This window comes from Grammomys surdaster, unplaced genomic scaffold (genome assembly GCF_004785775.1).
Source record: "Grammomys surdaster isolate TR1022 unplaced genomic scaffold, NIH_TR_1.0 917, whole genome shotgun sequence".
In the NCBI taxonomy this organism is placed as follows: domain Eukaryota; kingdom Metazoa; phylum Chordata; class Mammalia; order Rodentia; family Muridae; genus Grammomys; species Grammomys surdaster.
Genome location: NW_021605336.1, coordinates 15,337 through 31,614, shown reverse-complemented (window position 1 = coordinate 31,614; position 16,278 = coordinate 15,337). Strand labels below are relative to the sequence as shown.

Here is a 16,278-nt window from a genome sequence, read left to right as displayed (position 1 = left end):
TTGCTATCTGTAGGGACAGAACACACCCTAACTCCGAAGAATGATTATCGCAGATTCCCCTATTATTATTTTAATACCCATCTTTAAAGGAGATTTCACATATATTTTATGACCTGCTGACCTATATGCTGTTGGTAATAGACAACACTACAATTAGGATTTATCAATAAAACACATCTTCATGGTCACAATGTCTTCATGGAATATTTCTATATGGTCATGTCTTAAGCATCATTGAACAAATGGATTTGGAATTACCATGGAAATTATTGTCATATGAATACCCTTTTACAAATTCCATTGTTTTGAAAGATACCTAAAATAACCTCTATGTTTAGGCTCTCCAGAGTCCAAACCAGGTTGACAAAATCAATCTGCACCACATTCTCATCTCTTCACATGGTTTATTTGTCTCTATGGCACCTGCAGGGATGCCCTCAAGAAACAAAAGGTTTCCTAGTAGAAATTAGTCTCTGCTCTTTGAGATTAATGATGGAAAAGTTCAAACTTAAAGTACACACACACACACACACACACACACACACAGAGAGAGAGAGAGAGAGAGAGAGAGAGAGAGAGAGAGAGAGACTGAGAAAAGCTAAAACTCAAACACTTTACATATGTTTTTTACTGCATCTATAAATTATACATTTTATATATGCTTCATTCTTAAATCCTTTCAGTCATTCTTAAATCCTTTCAGTCCTGGCTTCTGAATACACTTTGAAGATTTAAACAAAGACATGAACCTTAAAGTCTGTTCCTATGAGCATATGGGAGATTTACAAAACAAAGATAATGTCAGAATTCTTTGTTATTTATTAATGTTTTAAAATTCTTTTTATTTTTTATTGAAAATAGGTTTCTTCATGAAATATATTCTGATTAATGATTTCCATTCTCCAACATCTTCCTGATCTTCTCCCAGCTCGACTCTGTTTCTTTATCTAACTAAAAAACATATAGAACCTAAAAAGAATAAAAAAGAAAGTAAACAAGTGGGAATAGGACAAAAACAGACAGAAGAAATATGACCAAAAACAAACATAAGAAACACATGTGGATACAGAGACACACATTCATAAAAACTCTATAGAACAAAGCTGAACAACAGGTATGCAATGCACTATGAGAATTGATACTGTATCAGTACAGGTCTATGTTCTAAAAAGGGTAGTGACTGTAAGGATAATTACTGAGACTGAGAAGGAAGTAAATATGGGATCAAACACATGTAAAATCTCAGAGCCTACCTCTATTAACAAGTATCTACATTGTGTTGGTAAACAAATTTTATGAAGAGTGATTTAATACTATTTCCACCAACCTACAGGAATTATATTTACATGACTTTGCATTCTGATATAAATATTTCTCACATCCAACAAGACTCAAATTTCTGTTGGAAAACACAGTCAGATTTAACAACATACCTGAGATCACTTATCACTTAAGATTGTGAAGGGGTATTTATTTGCCCAGTTGTTGGTGATTTGGATTTTATAGGTCAAATTTATATTATACTTTTTTCCTAACAATTTTAAAAGTTCTTGTCTCTCAGGATCCAGTGATATTTTTATTATGCATCCTCACACTTTTCCTTTTTATTGTTTTGTTGAGTAAGAAACATGTCAATAGAGGTGATCATTGGTGAAGAGATTGACAAGTTATGGTGAACTGTAGGTTTATCCTAAACCAGCATCACTTTATTCATAGAACTAGTTTTACAAAAATGACAAAGGCACAAGAGGGCTGTGAGGAGGAGGCCATAAATGGACACTCAAAATTACTATTTCTGAGCTAGTCTAAAGGGTAATCTTTCTATCATCTCAATGCCAGAGTAGCTTACTCCTCTTCCAGGGTTCCTGATACAATCAAGATATCGTTCACCACTTTTTCTTTTACAGTAATAGACAACAGTGTCCTCAGATGTCAGGCTGCTGAGCTGGATGTAGGCTGTGTAGGAGGATTTGTTAACAGTCAATGTGGCCTTGTCCTTGAACTTCTCATTGTAGACAGTACCACCATTTCCAAGAGCAATACCTCCAATCCATTCCATTCCTTCTCTAGGCTTCTGCTTTACTCAGTGCATAATATAGTGATGGTGTAGCCAGAAGCCTTGCAGGACATCTTCACTCTGGACCCAGGCCTCACGAGCTCAGCTCCTGGGTGCTACAGCTGAACCTGGGAGTGGACACCTGTAGAGAGAAAGGCAGAGTGGGTGTCATTGTCACCTCAGTCCCTGTCTCCACTTTAGATTCAGAACTGGTGAGTCCCTTACCTGCAGTTACTCACACAAGGAAGAGAAAGATCCATCTCCATTCCATGGTTAGAGTCAGTGGGTTCAGGTACTGTGGAGAGGACACTGACCATAGACTGTTTTCAGGTTGTGGGCATTCTTATATTTCTTTCCACAGACTAAATGAATTTGCATATTCAAGAGCAGAGTACTACATACATAAAAGCCTAGTCCACCTGGAGAAACAGGGGGGAAGGACTGAAAAGGCACATGCATCAGGCAGCAGGATGCTCAGGACCAAGTCCTAATTCTCTCTGAGGAAACATATCGCATACACTTTCTGTGAACCCTGGACTGATGCTGTGAATGTAATTACAGGGATAAATCTCTCAATAAATTTTTGGCCTGAGTATATTCCTTCACTCTTGGACAATATTAACAGATTGATTTGCAGACAGTCCTTCATAATGATGATGATGATGGTGATGACAATGATGATTTTGATGGTAAATTCCAAAAATGCCTAACTTTTGAGAATTAGAATCTTCTTCCAGATATATGAAGGTAATATTTGCCTTTCTTGTTCTCCCAGCACAGCAAGCCCTGGACACCTCATCACACTGGAAAAGTAGAATTCAAATTTAAAATCAAATCTCATGATGATGAAGAGGGACATAAATAAATCCCTTAAAGAAATACAGGAGAACACAGGTAAACAGGTAGAAGCCCTTAAAGAGGAGACACAAAAATCCCTTAAAGAATTACAAGAAAACACAACCAAACAGGTGAAGGAATTAAACAAAACCATCCAGGATCTAAATGGAAGTAGAAACAATAAAGATATCTCAAATTGAGACTATCCTTGAGATAAGAAAATCTCAGAAAGAGCAGGAGCCATAGACACAAGCATCACCAACAGAATACAAGAGATAGAAGAATACAGGAGATAGAAGAGAGAGTCTCATATCCAGAAGGTTGTAAGGAGCTGCCATTAGAAGATGGTGCTTGTCACCTCTGTTTGAGGTAGAAAACAACTGCATTCAGGGTCCTAAACACCTGCTGTGAGCCTGCATATCTTTCAGACACAGCTCCTCACCCTCCCAAGCAGTATGTAAATGAAGTTCTGCAAGAAGCACCAATTAGACACTTATACACAGTTGTGATAACTATTTAAGCAGCACCCATTTTGGGCTTGGGGTCTTTCGCTTTGCAATCAATGGTGTGTTCCCCAATAAAGTACGTGAGGAAGGATCCTGTTGTTGCATCATCCTTGCTGGTGAGGCGGGCGTGACAGTAGGTACCACAGAAAACATTACACAACAGTCACATAAAATGCAAAATTGAAAAAGCTCAAAGCTCTCTTAATAAAAAACATCAAGGAAATCCAGGACACAATGATAAGACACACCTAAGGAAAATAGGTATAGATGAGAGTGAAGATTCTCAACTTAAAGGGCAAGTAAATATCTTCAACAAAGTTATAGAAGAAAACCCTCCTAACCTAAAAAAGAGATGCCCATAAACATAAAAGAAGCCTACAGAACTCCAAATATACTAGACCAGAAAAGAAATACCACCCATCGCATAATAATCAAAACATTAAATGCAGAAAACAAAGAAAGAATATTAATATCAGTAAGAGAAAAAGATCAAATAACATATAAAGGCAGACCTGTAAGAATTACACCAAACTCCACACGAGAGACTATAAAAGCCAGAAGATCTTGACTAATATCATATAGACCCCAAGAGAACACAAATGCCAGTCCAGACTACTATACCCAGCAAAACTCTCAATCACTCTAGATGTAGAAACCAAAATATTCCATGACAAAACCAAATGTATACAATATCTTTCCACAAATCCAGCCATATAAAGGATAATAGATGTAAACCTGCAACACAAGGAGGGAAACTACAACCTAGAAAAAGCAAGAAAGTAATCTTCCAACAACCCCAAAGAAGATAAGTACACAAACATAATTCCACCTCTAATAAAAATAACAGGAGGTAACAATCATTTTTTCCTTAATATCTCTTAACATCAATGGACTAAATTCCTCAATAAAAAACAGACTAATACCTGTTTGAATACCCAAAAAGGACCTAGAATTTTCCTGCATACAGGAAACACACCTTACTGACAAAGACAAATACTAATTCAGAATAAAAGGCTGGAAAACAATTTTCCAAGCAAATGGTCTGGAGAAACATGCTGGAGTAGGCATTCTAATATCAAATAAAATCAACTTTCAACTAAAAGTTATCAAAAAAGATAAGGAAGGACACTTCATACTCGTCAAAGGAAAAGTCTACCAAGATGAACTCTCAATTCTGAACATCTATGCTCCAAATGTAAGGGCACCCACATTCATATAAGAAACTTTATTAAAGCTCAAAGTACACATTAAGCCTACTATAATAATAGTGGGGCAGTTCAACACCCCACTCTCAGCAATGGACAGATCAAGGAAACAGAAATTAAATAGAGAGACAGTAAAAGTAACAGAAGTAATGAACCTCAATGGATTTAACAGACATCTATAGAATATTTTATTCTAAAATAAAAAGAATATACCTTTTTCTCTTCATCTCATGGTACCTTCTTCAAAATTGACCATATAACTGTTCACAAAACAGGCTTCAACAGATACCAAAATGTTGAAATAATCCTTTGCATCCTATCAGTTCACCATGGAATAAGGCTGGTCTTTAATAACAACAAAACCAATGGAAATCCCACAAACACATGGAGGCTGAATGATGTTCTACTAAATGATAGTGTAGTCAAAGAATAAAGAAAGAAAGAAATTAAAGATTTTTTATAATTCAATATAAATGAATGCTCTTCATACAAAAACTTAAGGGACACAAGGAAAGCAGTGCTAAGAGGAAAACTCTTAGCTCTATGTGCCTACAAAAAGAAACTGGAGAGCTCATACACTAGCAACTTGGCAGCACACCACATGAAAGCTATCAAAGAAAAAGAAGAAACTACATTTAAGAGTAGTAGACAGCAGGAAATAATCAAACTCAGGGCTGAAGTGGACCAAGTAGAAACAAAAAGAACTATGTAAAGCATCAAGAAAATCAGGAGCTGGTTCTTTGAGAAAATCAAGAAGATAGATAAACCATTAGGCAGACTAACCAAAGGGCACAGAGACTATATCCAGATTAGTAAAATCAACTTGAAATGGGAGACATAACAACAGAAACTGAGGAAATTTAAAAAAAATCACCAGATCTTACCTCAAAAGCCTATATTCAACAAAACAGGAAAAATCTGGATGAAATGGACAATTTTCTAGACAGATACCAGGTACAAAAGTGAAATCAGTAGCAGATAAACCATCTAAGCAGTCCTCAAATGCTTAAAGAAATAGCAGTCATTATAATCTCCCCAACAAAACAAAACAAAAACAAAAATCAAAACAAAAAAATAAAAAAAAACAACAAAAAATCTTTAGTGCAGAATTCTATCAGACCTGCAAGGAAGACATAATACCAAATCTCTTCAAAATAATCTACAAAATAGAAATAGAAAGAACACTACCCAATTCATTCTATGAATTCACAATTATGCTCATACCTAAACCACACAAAGACATAACAAAGAAAACTTCAGACCCATCTCCCTTATAAATATTACTTCGAAAATACTCAATAAAATTCTCACAAACCCAATCTAGAAATACACCAAAACAATCATCCATCATGGTCAAGTAGGATTTATCCAGGAATGCAGGGATGGTTCAACATTTGGAAGTCCATCAACATAATCCACTTTATAAAAAAACTCAAAGAAAAAAATCCCACATGATCATCTCACTAGATCCTGAGAAAGCATTTGAAAAAAATCAACACCTCCCCATGGGAAGAGTCCTGGAATGATTGAGAATTCAAGTCCCATACCTCAACATAGTAAAAGTAATATACAGTAAAACAATAACCAATTTCAAACAAAATGGAGAGAAATGTGAAGCAAACCCATGAAAATCAGGGACTAGACAAGGCTTCCCACTCTCTCCGTAACTATTCAATATAGTACTAAAGTCATAGCCAGAGCAATTAGACTACAAAAGGAAGTAAAAGGGATACAAATAGGAAAGGAGGAAGCCAAAATAACACTATTTGTAGGTGATATGATAGTCAACACAAGTGATCCCAAAGTGTCCACCCAAGAGCTCCTAAACCTGATAAACAACTTCAGCAAAGTGGCTCAATATAAGATTAATTTGAACAAATCAGTAGCCATCCTCTACTCAAAGGTTAGACAGGCTGAGAAAGAAATTCTGGAAATGACATCCTTCACAATAGTCACAAGTAATATAAAATAAATTGGTGTAAATCTAACCAAGCAAGTGAAAGATCTATATGGTAAGAACTTCAAGTCTCTGAAGAAGGAAATTGAAGAAGGTCTCAGAAGATGGAAAGATCTCTCATGCTCATGGATTGGCAGGATAAATATAGTTTTAAAAAAAGGACATTTTGCCAAGAGCAATCTACACATTCACTGAAATCCCCATTAAAATACCAACTGACTTCTTCATAGAGATAGAAAGAGCAATTCTCAAATTCATTTGGAATAACAAGAAACCCAAGATATCGAGAACCATTCTCAACAAGAGAACTTCTGGGTGAATCACAGTCTCTGACCGAAAGCTGTAATACAGAGCAATAGTGATAAAAACTGTGTGGCACTGGTACAGAGACAGGAAGGAAGATCCATGGAATACAATTGAAGACCCAGAAATGAACCCACACACCTATGGTCACTTGATCTTTGACAAAGGAGCTAAGATGGTCCAATGGAAAAGTGACAACATTTTCAAAAAATGATGCTGGTTCAATAGAACCATTCTTATCTCCTTGTACAAATCTCAAGTCCAAGTCTATAAAGAACCTTCACATAAAACCAGATACACTAAAACTGATAGAAGAAAAGGTGGGGAAGAGACTTGAATACTTGGGTACAGGAGAAAAGTTCCTGAAGAGAACACCAATAACTTATATTCTAAGATCAAGAATTGACAAATAGGACCTCATAAAATTGCAAAGCTTGTGTAAAGCAAAGGACACTGTCAATAGGACAAAAAAGCAATCAACTGATTGGAAAAATATCTTTACCAATCCTACATCTGATAGAGAGCTAATATCCAATATATACAAAGAATTCAGGAAATTAGACTCCAGACAACCAAATAACCTTATAAAAATGGAGTACAGAGCTAAACAAAGAATTCTCAATTGAAGAAACTCGAACGGCTGAGAAGCACCTAAAAAAATGTACAATACCCTTAGCCATCTGGGAAATGCAAATCAAAACAATCCTGAGATTCCACCTCACACCAGTCAGAATGGCTAAGATCAAATCTCAGGTGATAACAGATGTCGGTGAGAATGTGGAGAAAGAGGAACACTCTTCCATTGTTGGTGGGATTACAAGTTGACACAAACACTCTGGAAATCAGTCTGGAGGTTCCTCAGTAAATTTGACACAGCGTTATCTGAGAACAGAGCTATACCACTCCTGGGCATATTCCCAAATGATGTTCCAACATATAACAATGATACATGCTTACCTATATTCATAGCAGCCTTATTTACAATAGCCAGAAGTTGTAAAGAACTCAGATATCCTTCAACAGAGGAATAGATCCAGAAAATGTGGTACGTTTACACAGTCGAGTACTACTAAGCATTAAAAACAATGAATTCATGAAATTCCTAAGCAAATGGATAGAACTAGAAAATATCATCCTGAGTGAGGTAACCCAAACACAATAGAACACACATGGTAGGCACTCACTGATAAGTGGATATTAGCTCAAAAGCTCACAATACCTATGATACAACTCAAAGACCATATGTAGCTCATGAAGAGGGAAAACCAAAGTATGGGTGCTTCAGTCATTTTTTGAAGGAATAACGATACTCTTGTGGAAGAAACATTGGAGACAAAGTGTGGGGCAGAAACTGAAGGAGGGGCCATCCAGAGACTGTTCCTCCTGGGTATCCATCCCATGTACCTTCACCAAAGGTAGACACTGATGTGGATGTCAGGAAGTGCATGCTGACAAGAACCTGATATAGGTGTCTCCTTAGAGGTCTGCCAGAGCCTGAAATATACAGAGGCAGAAGCTCACAGCTAACCATTGAGCTTATCATGGGGTTCCCAATGGAGAAGTTAGAGAGAAGACTGAAGGAGGTGAAGGGGTTGGAGTCCCCAAGGGAGAGCAACAATACCAACCAAGCAGTTTTTCCAGTGTTTAAACCACCAGCTTGGGACCACAGAGGGAAGGACCCATGGCTCCAGTGATATAAGTCAGTGAGGATGGCCTTGTTGAGCATAAGTGGGAAAGTAAGTCCTTGATCCTATGACTGCTGGATGCCCCAGTGCCATGGAATTCAAGGGTGGGGAGGTGGAGTGGGTGGATTGTTCGGAGCCCATCCTCATTGAAGCAGGAGGAGGGGGATAGGACAGGGGGTTTCTGGGTGAGGGGGAAATGGGGAAAGGGAATGTAAATAAAATATCCAATAAAAAGTTTAAAAATAAAGAAGCAAAAGATCATGGAATGATATTGGAACCAGGCAAAGTTGGCAAGTTTGATAGAAGAGGCCACAGGACCAGAGATACAGGTACTGCTGGTCCTAAATATGGGAAACCATGGCAACAGACTATTCTGAGGGAGAGCATCATATCTGACCAGAACATGGAAGTTGCATCTCAGAGGCTTTGTGCATTGAGTGGAAGCATAAAATTATGATGTTGATTTAGTCTGTGATATAGGATACAATACTTGTAGATCCATTTCCTGAGTTTTTCAGATGTGCATGGAGAATTTGTTGGTCTGAGATTGAAAGTCAGGCTATGAGGTGCAAAAGTTAATATTTTTTCATGTAATCCATAAAGTTATTCTAACTGTTAAATAAATATAGATGTTAAACACCCTCCCAATGATGTGTTAAAAATTATAAAATATTGTGGAAATTTTGGAGCAGTTCACTTATTCAAAATTCATACTGAATAGCTTTACAGTGTTCAAAATTCTAGACTTCAGATATACTCAAGGAGAGAATTTATTAAATGTGTATCCACTCAGTGATGTAGGCATGACTGGGTCTCCCTGTTTATAGCATTGACACGTGACAGAAATAACTCTGCAGTAGGAAAAAAAAACTTGCTAGATAAAATGAAACTATCCATTCTTCCTTCAGAAATTCTCCAGTACTTGCATTGGAAATGGTGGTACTATTTTTATATGATGATAATATGGTATATATTGATGGTTTAAGGAATGGGATTGAAGATCTGCACAGAGTATAACACTAAACAGCCATATATTTACACGATGTGTAAAGTCTGATATTATGGGCAAGATCTAATGTAAAGAGATGAAATATACTCCAGCCACTTGTATTTGAGTTTGGAAAGGAGGAAAAGAAAGTGAATCCTTAATGAATAATCATCATTAATCTCAGGGATCTGCACTGTAACCTGGAATTCTAAATGCAGTTTTCTAGTTGGTTCTTAATCAGATAATAAAATGTTTTGCAAATACATGAAACCAGGATTGATGTGGTACATAAACCTTGGATATCACACCAGACTGAAGGACTTTCATACCTTAATCACAAGGCAGGACAATTAGGAAAACTGATACCAAGTGAGATCCAGAGCATTATGGACACATAAAGGTAGCTTTGGGAATCCAGGATGTTATAGCAAACAGTGTCTAAATTCATGTGTAAGGAGCAGGGATATGGTGTTGTGAGGACATCACTTCTTCTCCACATTCAGGATTCTGGACAGCCACAAAGACAGTCTTTAATTAAGTTACTTTCTTTCTTTGTCTTATCATGTGTCAGTAAATCACACAGTCACTATATATTATAAATTTGGTTTAAAATCTTTATTACAGACATAAAATGAATGATAAAAACTAAAACATAATGAAGGGCACGAGAAACTTATATTCACAGAGAAGCACTAGAGAATCAGGATTTTTAGTCCTGCTGAATGTCTCCTCAAGGAAGGAGGCAAAATCAAATACCTGCACTCCATCCAGAAATCTGAGTGGAAATTCTTAGCTACCTATTGATACTTTTCCTATCTGTAGGGACAGAACACACTCTAATTTCCCAGAATGATTATCTCAGACTTTTCCATGATTAGTTCACTACCCATCCGTAGGGGAGATTTCACGTGCGTTTTATTGCCTGCTGACCTGTATGTTATTTGTCAGAGATAACTATACAATTAGAATTAAGCAATAGAACACACTCACATGGTCGCAATAATTTCTTGAAATATTTCTATATAGTCACATCTTAAGCTTCAATGAACAACTGCATTTGGAATGATTACAGAAATTATCATAACCTGAATATCCTTTTACAAATTCTATTGTGTTGAAATATACCTACAGAAAACTGTCTGTCCTTAGGCTCCCCATATCCAGACCAGACTGACAAAGTCAATGTGCACCATTATCTCATTCTCATCTCTTCACATACTTTGTTTCCCTCTATGACACCTACACAGATGCCCTCAAGAAATAAACTATATCCTAGAAGAAATTACTTTATGGACTTAGAGATTCATAATGGAAAATTTCATTGCTGAAAATAAACACACACACACACACACACACACACACACTTGCTCACAAAACAGATGCACATATATACACACACAAAAAGAGAAAGTGAGAGAGAGGTGAGATATTGCAAGAGTGGGGGTTATTGAGAGAGAGAAAGAGATAGAAAGGCTGAGAGAGATTGAGAGAGGTTAAACCTCAAACATTTAATTATATTCAGTACACCTTACCATTATTCATTTTACATGTCTCTCATCCTTAAATTCTTTCAGTCCTGGATTCTGAATACACTTTGAACAATTTAAACAAAGATATGAGAATTAAAGTCTGTGCATTTGAGTATATGAGAGATTTACATAAAATATGTTATCAGAATTCTTTGTTATTCATTAATATTTTACAACTTTTTTATATTTATATTGAAAATAGATTGCTTCATGAAATATATTCTGATTAAGTATTTCCATTCCCCAACACCTTCTTGATCTTCTCCCATCTCTACTCTGGTTTTTTTATCTAGCTAGAAAACAAACAGTACTTTAAAATAATAAGGAAGGTGAGCAAATGGGAGTAAGACAAAACAAAAAACAGAAGAAAAATCACCAAAACAAAGCATAAGAAACACATTGGATGCAGAGACACACATTCACAAATGCTCTATTGAACAAAGCTGGGCAACAGTTATGCAATGGACTGTAAGAGTTGAATCAGCATAGTTCCATGTTATAAAAAGGCTAGTGAATGTGGGGATGACTACTGAGCCTGGGAAGAAAGTGAATATGAGAGCAAACACTTATGTGTAATCTCAGAACCTACCTCAATTAATACTGTGTTTGTAAATTAATTTCATGAAAAGCGATTTAATATTTCATCAACCTACAGGAGTTATACATATATGACTTTGTATTCTGATATAAATATTTCTCACATCCTATGAGACTGGAACTTCTGTTGAAACATAGCCAGATTTAACAACACACCTGAAGTAACTTAAGACTGTTAAGCAGCATTTGTTTGCAAATGTTGGTGATTTGGATTTTATATGTCAAATTCATATCATCCATTATTTCAAGCAATTTCAAAAAACTTCTGATTTCTCTGGATCTGGTGATATTTTTATTATGCATCATCACACTTTTCCCTTTTTATAGCTTTATTGAGTAAGAAACATGTCAATGGAGGTAGTCATTGGTGAAGAGAATAGCAAGGTATGGTGAACTGTAGGTTAATCCTAAACCACCATCAATTTATTCATACATAACTGCTTAAAAGATGACAAAGGCAAAATAGGTCTGTGAGGAGGAGGCAATATAGGAACATTCAAAATTACAATTTTAGAGCAAGTCTAAATGTTAGTCTTTATTATCATCTCAGTCCCAGGCCAGCTTCCTGCTCCTCCAGGTTTTCTGACACACTCAGGATGTGGTTGTCACACTGTGTCTTGCACAGAAATAAACTGCAGAGTCCTCAGATGTCAATCTGTTCAGCTCCATGTAGGCTGTGTTGGAGGATGTGTCTGCAGTCAATGTGGCCTTGCCCTTGAACTTCTCATTGTAGGCAGTATCACCACTTCCAGGAGCAATAGCTCCAATCCATTCCAGGCCCTGTCCAGGACTCTGCTTCACCCAGTTCATAGCATAGTCAGTGAAGGTGTAGCCAGAAGCCTTGCAGGACAACTTAACTGAAGCCCCAGGCCTCACCAGCTCAGCTCCAGACTGCTGCAACTGAACCTGGGAGTGCACACCTGTGGACAAAAAGGCAGAGTGAATGCCTGTGTCATCTCAGGCATTGTCTCCTCTTCAGATTTGTAATTGGTAAGCCCCTTACCTGCATTTACTGACAGGAAGAAGAGAAAGACCCAGATCCATTCCATGGTTAGAGTCAGTGTGTTCAGGGACTTTGGAGAGGATGCTGATATCTCTGAATTTACCATCATAGACTCAGGTAATTTGCATATTCATGAGCATGGCACTTCTTATATATGAACTTAGTCCATCTGGAGAAGAACTGGAGAGGAAGGACGGAAAAAGCACTTGGGTCAGGCAGCAGGATGCTCTGGGCCAATTCCTATTCTTCTCTGAAGATACGTTAACAAGTTGATTTACAGATAAAGCTTTGTGATAACGGCAATGGTGATGATGAGATGATGATGATGACATGATGATGAATATGGTGATGCTGATAATGTTGGAAAATTGAAAAAAAAGGCTAATTTTTGTAGCTTTAGATTCTTCATTCTCATATACGCAATTAATATTTGCCTTTACAGCAGGTTGTATGCTTCAAAACTCAGTAAAATCACTAAAATACACGTCCTTCAAAAGTATTATCCTATCAATTATTATTGCAGGAAGGTCATCAATAACTAAATTATAGCAATAAGCAGCATATGTGCAAAGATATGACTTTACCAGTAAGGCATGTTTATATATACTAAAAATTACATACACACACACACACACACACACACACGTACATATATATACATACATATATATATATATGGAGACAGAGAGAGAGACTTTTTTACCAGAATTAAATAAGAAATTTGAATATCTTTAAGAAAAATGGATTAATTAGATATAACTGTATTAATGTAGACAATCTCAAAATCACAGACATTAAGACACTCATTAACAGCTCTTATATATTTCAAGTTTATATACAACTATTATATTTCAAGTTTATATACAACTATTTATAGAAATACATTATGTTATATCAGTGAAACTCTCTAGTAGAATAAAGGGAAAATAAGAGGAGCAAGAGCGACCGATGAGATATGCACAATGTACAAAATACACATAGGAAAAATCTGTACATATATAAAGTGGATATTTTTATATTTCATAAGGATTTTAACTCTTAGAAATTTTTAATCATATATGAAATATGCTATAATCTACCACTAATCTCAGGACTCTCACCACAATCTACCACCACTAGATCCCTGTGCTTTTTCTTTGGACATTCCAAAAAATCTCTTCCCCAACATCGTAGTTCCTCTGCTTCATTAAATAATAACAGAGGAAATTTAATTATTGCTATCAATATACAACTAGACAGAGTCATCACTAGTAATTAATGGATGTCCCGATATTTTCCCAAAAAAAGTGAATATATTTTGCTTCTCAGTTATCAAATATCAAAAGACTATAAGCTTGGTGTAGGCCATCAGAGTTGCTCTCATCCATGTTGTAATTTTTTTTTTAATTGTTATCTTAATTTTAGTGATGAGAACAGACAACACAAGCACAAAGGTGGATGTATTAACCGCAGAAGGTGACTTACATAATTCTGTTCTAAGGGATTTAACTGATATTGCTAAGCATACCACTAAACTTCTTTACCTGCTGAGCCATTTAGAGATCTCTCATGTGGTAATTTTTGCTGGATTGATTTGCTTATCATATGCTGGTAAATATAACTACTGAGAGTTCATGTGTGCAATAAAAACAGTTAAATATCTGGAGACAGAATTTGATATCCACTGACCCCATTTTCTATATCCTTTTCCCTGTTTTGTGATGGTCCTTGATTTTTGTGAGGAAGGTTGGTATCATTACTCCTCTGTGGCTGAGTACTCTGTCAGTCTTTCTCAGCAATCTGAACACTCATGAATGCCTGCATCAGTCTTTACAAACAGCATATATGAGCCTCTGTGATCAAGGCTCAGATGATATACTGGGTATAAACATAAATATTTATAAGGCAGTTTGACAAAATGACCCTTAGCAATACAACTGTGGTGTACTAGAGCCTATATCAGCTTTAAACATGGGTTTTTGACCACACTTTCCTGTGATGAAGTATTTCCTATGAAATTTACCAAAAAATAATAAATAAAATTATGTTGTGTCCCAGATATAACTCTCTCAAACATGTACTCAAAGGACACTACATGCTATTATATAGATGTTCATACATCCGTGTTTATTCACAGCATATAGAGGAAAGAATCATCCTAGACTTCCAACAAAGCATAAGTTAAATATGACATAGTGTTACATATAAAAAAATGAATATTACACAATGGGAAACAAATTATGTCGTCTATAAGTGTCTCATTGGAACTGAAAAAAATATACTGAATAAATCACTCCTGTCTGTAAAGCAAGTGGTTCATGTTCTCACTTTTATGTGTTCAATGATTTGAATATGTTGTTTTGTGTACTGAATTCTAGAAGTAGAGAGACTAGAATTGGGACAGTAGAGTATGATTAATCTAAAAACATAATAAAGAAAAACAGAGATAAAAATAAAGAGAAAAAGTTGAGAATAAGATTGAGAAGATTATAAGAGTCAGAGAGGGTGGATGACTCCAAAAAATGATTGTCTTTCAGGCACAATTGGACTGATTCACATAAGAATTCACAGAGACTGTGGCCGCAGGCACAGAGCCTGAACCAAGTCAACCTAGATAAAATCTCCAAGTTAGGAGATGGAAATGAACATGGGCTATAACTGCTAATCAAGTAGTTCTGCATCTGACACTCTCATGCAAAGGAAAAAATAGTTTTCTCCAGTTAAGTTCATAGAGAACACTAACGACAATTAATCATGGTAGACATGCTTAACAGTTCTCCCTGCCCATTAAGGAGTCTGAGATCATTGACTTTTTCCTTGGTGCATCCCTAAAGGATGAGGTTCTGAAAATTGTGCCAGTGCAGAAGCAGACTCGGGCTGGCCAGCAGATCAGGTTCAAGGCTTTTGTCACTAATTGGGGGCTACAATGGTCACGTTGGTCTTGGTGTTAAGTGCTCGAAGGAAGTTGACACTGCCATCTGAGGGGCCATCATCTTGGCCAAACTCTCCATTGCCCCTGTACGGAGAGGCTATTGGAGGAACAAGATTGACAAGGCCCACACTGTTCCATGCAAGGTGACAGGCTGCTGTGGCTCTGTGATGGTGTGTCTCATCCCTGCCCCCAGAGGCACTGGCATTGACTCTGCTCCTGTGCCCAAGAAGCTACTGTTGATGGTCAGTATAGATGACCACTACACTTCAGCCAGGGGCTGCATTGCCACCCTGGACAACTTTTCCAAGGCCACCTTTAATGCTATCTCCAAGACCTACAGCTACTTGATCCCTGACATCTGGAAAGAGACTGTGTTCACCAAGTCTCCTTATCAGGAATTCACTAATCATCTTGTGAAGACCCACACCAGAGTCTGTTCAGAGGACTCAGGATCAAGCTGTGGCTACCACATGAGGATTTTTATACAAGAAAAATAAGTGAATTAAGTCTGCTAAAAAAAAAAGAAAAGAAAAGAAAAGAAAATGAACTCTGATATTTTTGCAAACCTTTTTTTCTAATATCATCTTTAATTCTGTTTCTCTTATGATTTGCCTATTATCATGGGTACAAAGTAGTGGTTTTACTGGTTTCTCCCTCTCTCTCTCTCTCTCTCTCTCTCTCTCTCTCTCTCTCTCTCTCTC

At 36.7% G+C, this 16,278-nt stretch overlaps 1 pseudogene and 1 gene segment (V, D, J or C); one reads left to right on the top strand and one right to left on the bottom strand.

Annotated features, from left to right (window-relative positions):
- Positions 1–12,254: 12,254 nt before the first annotated feature.
- LOC114634213 lies at positions 12,255–12,726 on the bottom strand. The segment is given in 2 exon segments: positions 12,255–12,583; positions 12,667–12,726. Coding segments are annotated over 2 exon segments (375 nt in total).
- A 78-nt stretch (positions 12,727–12,804) lies between these two features.
- Positions 12,805–16,051, top strand: LOC114634212 (annotated as a pseudogene).
- The last annotated feature ends 227 nt before the right edge of the window (positions 16,052–16,278 follow it).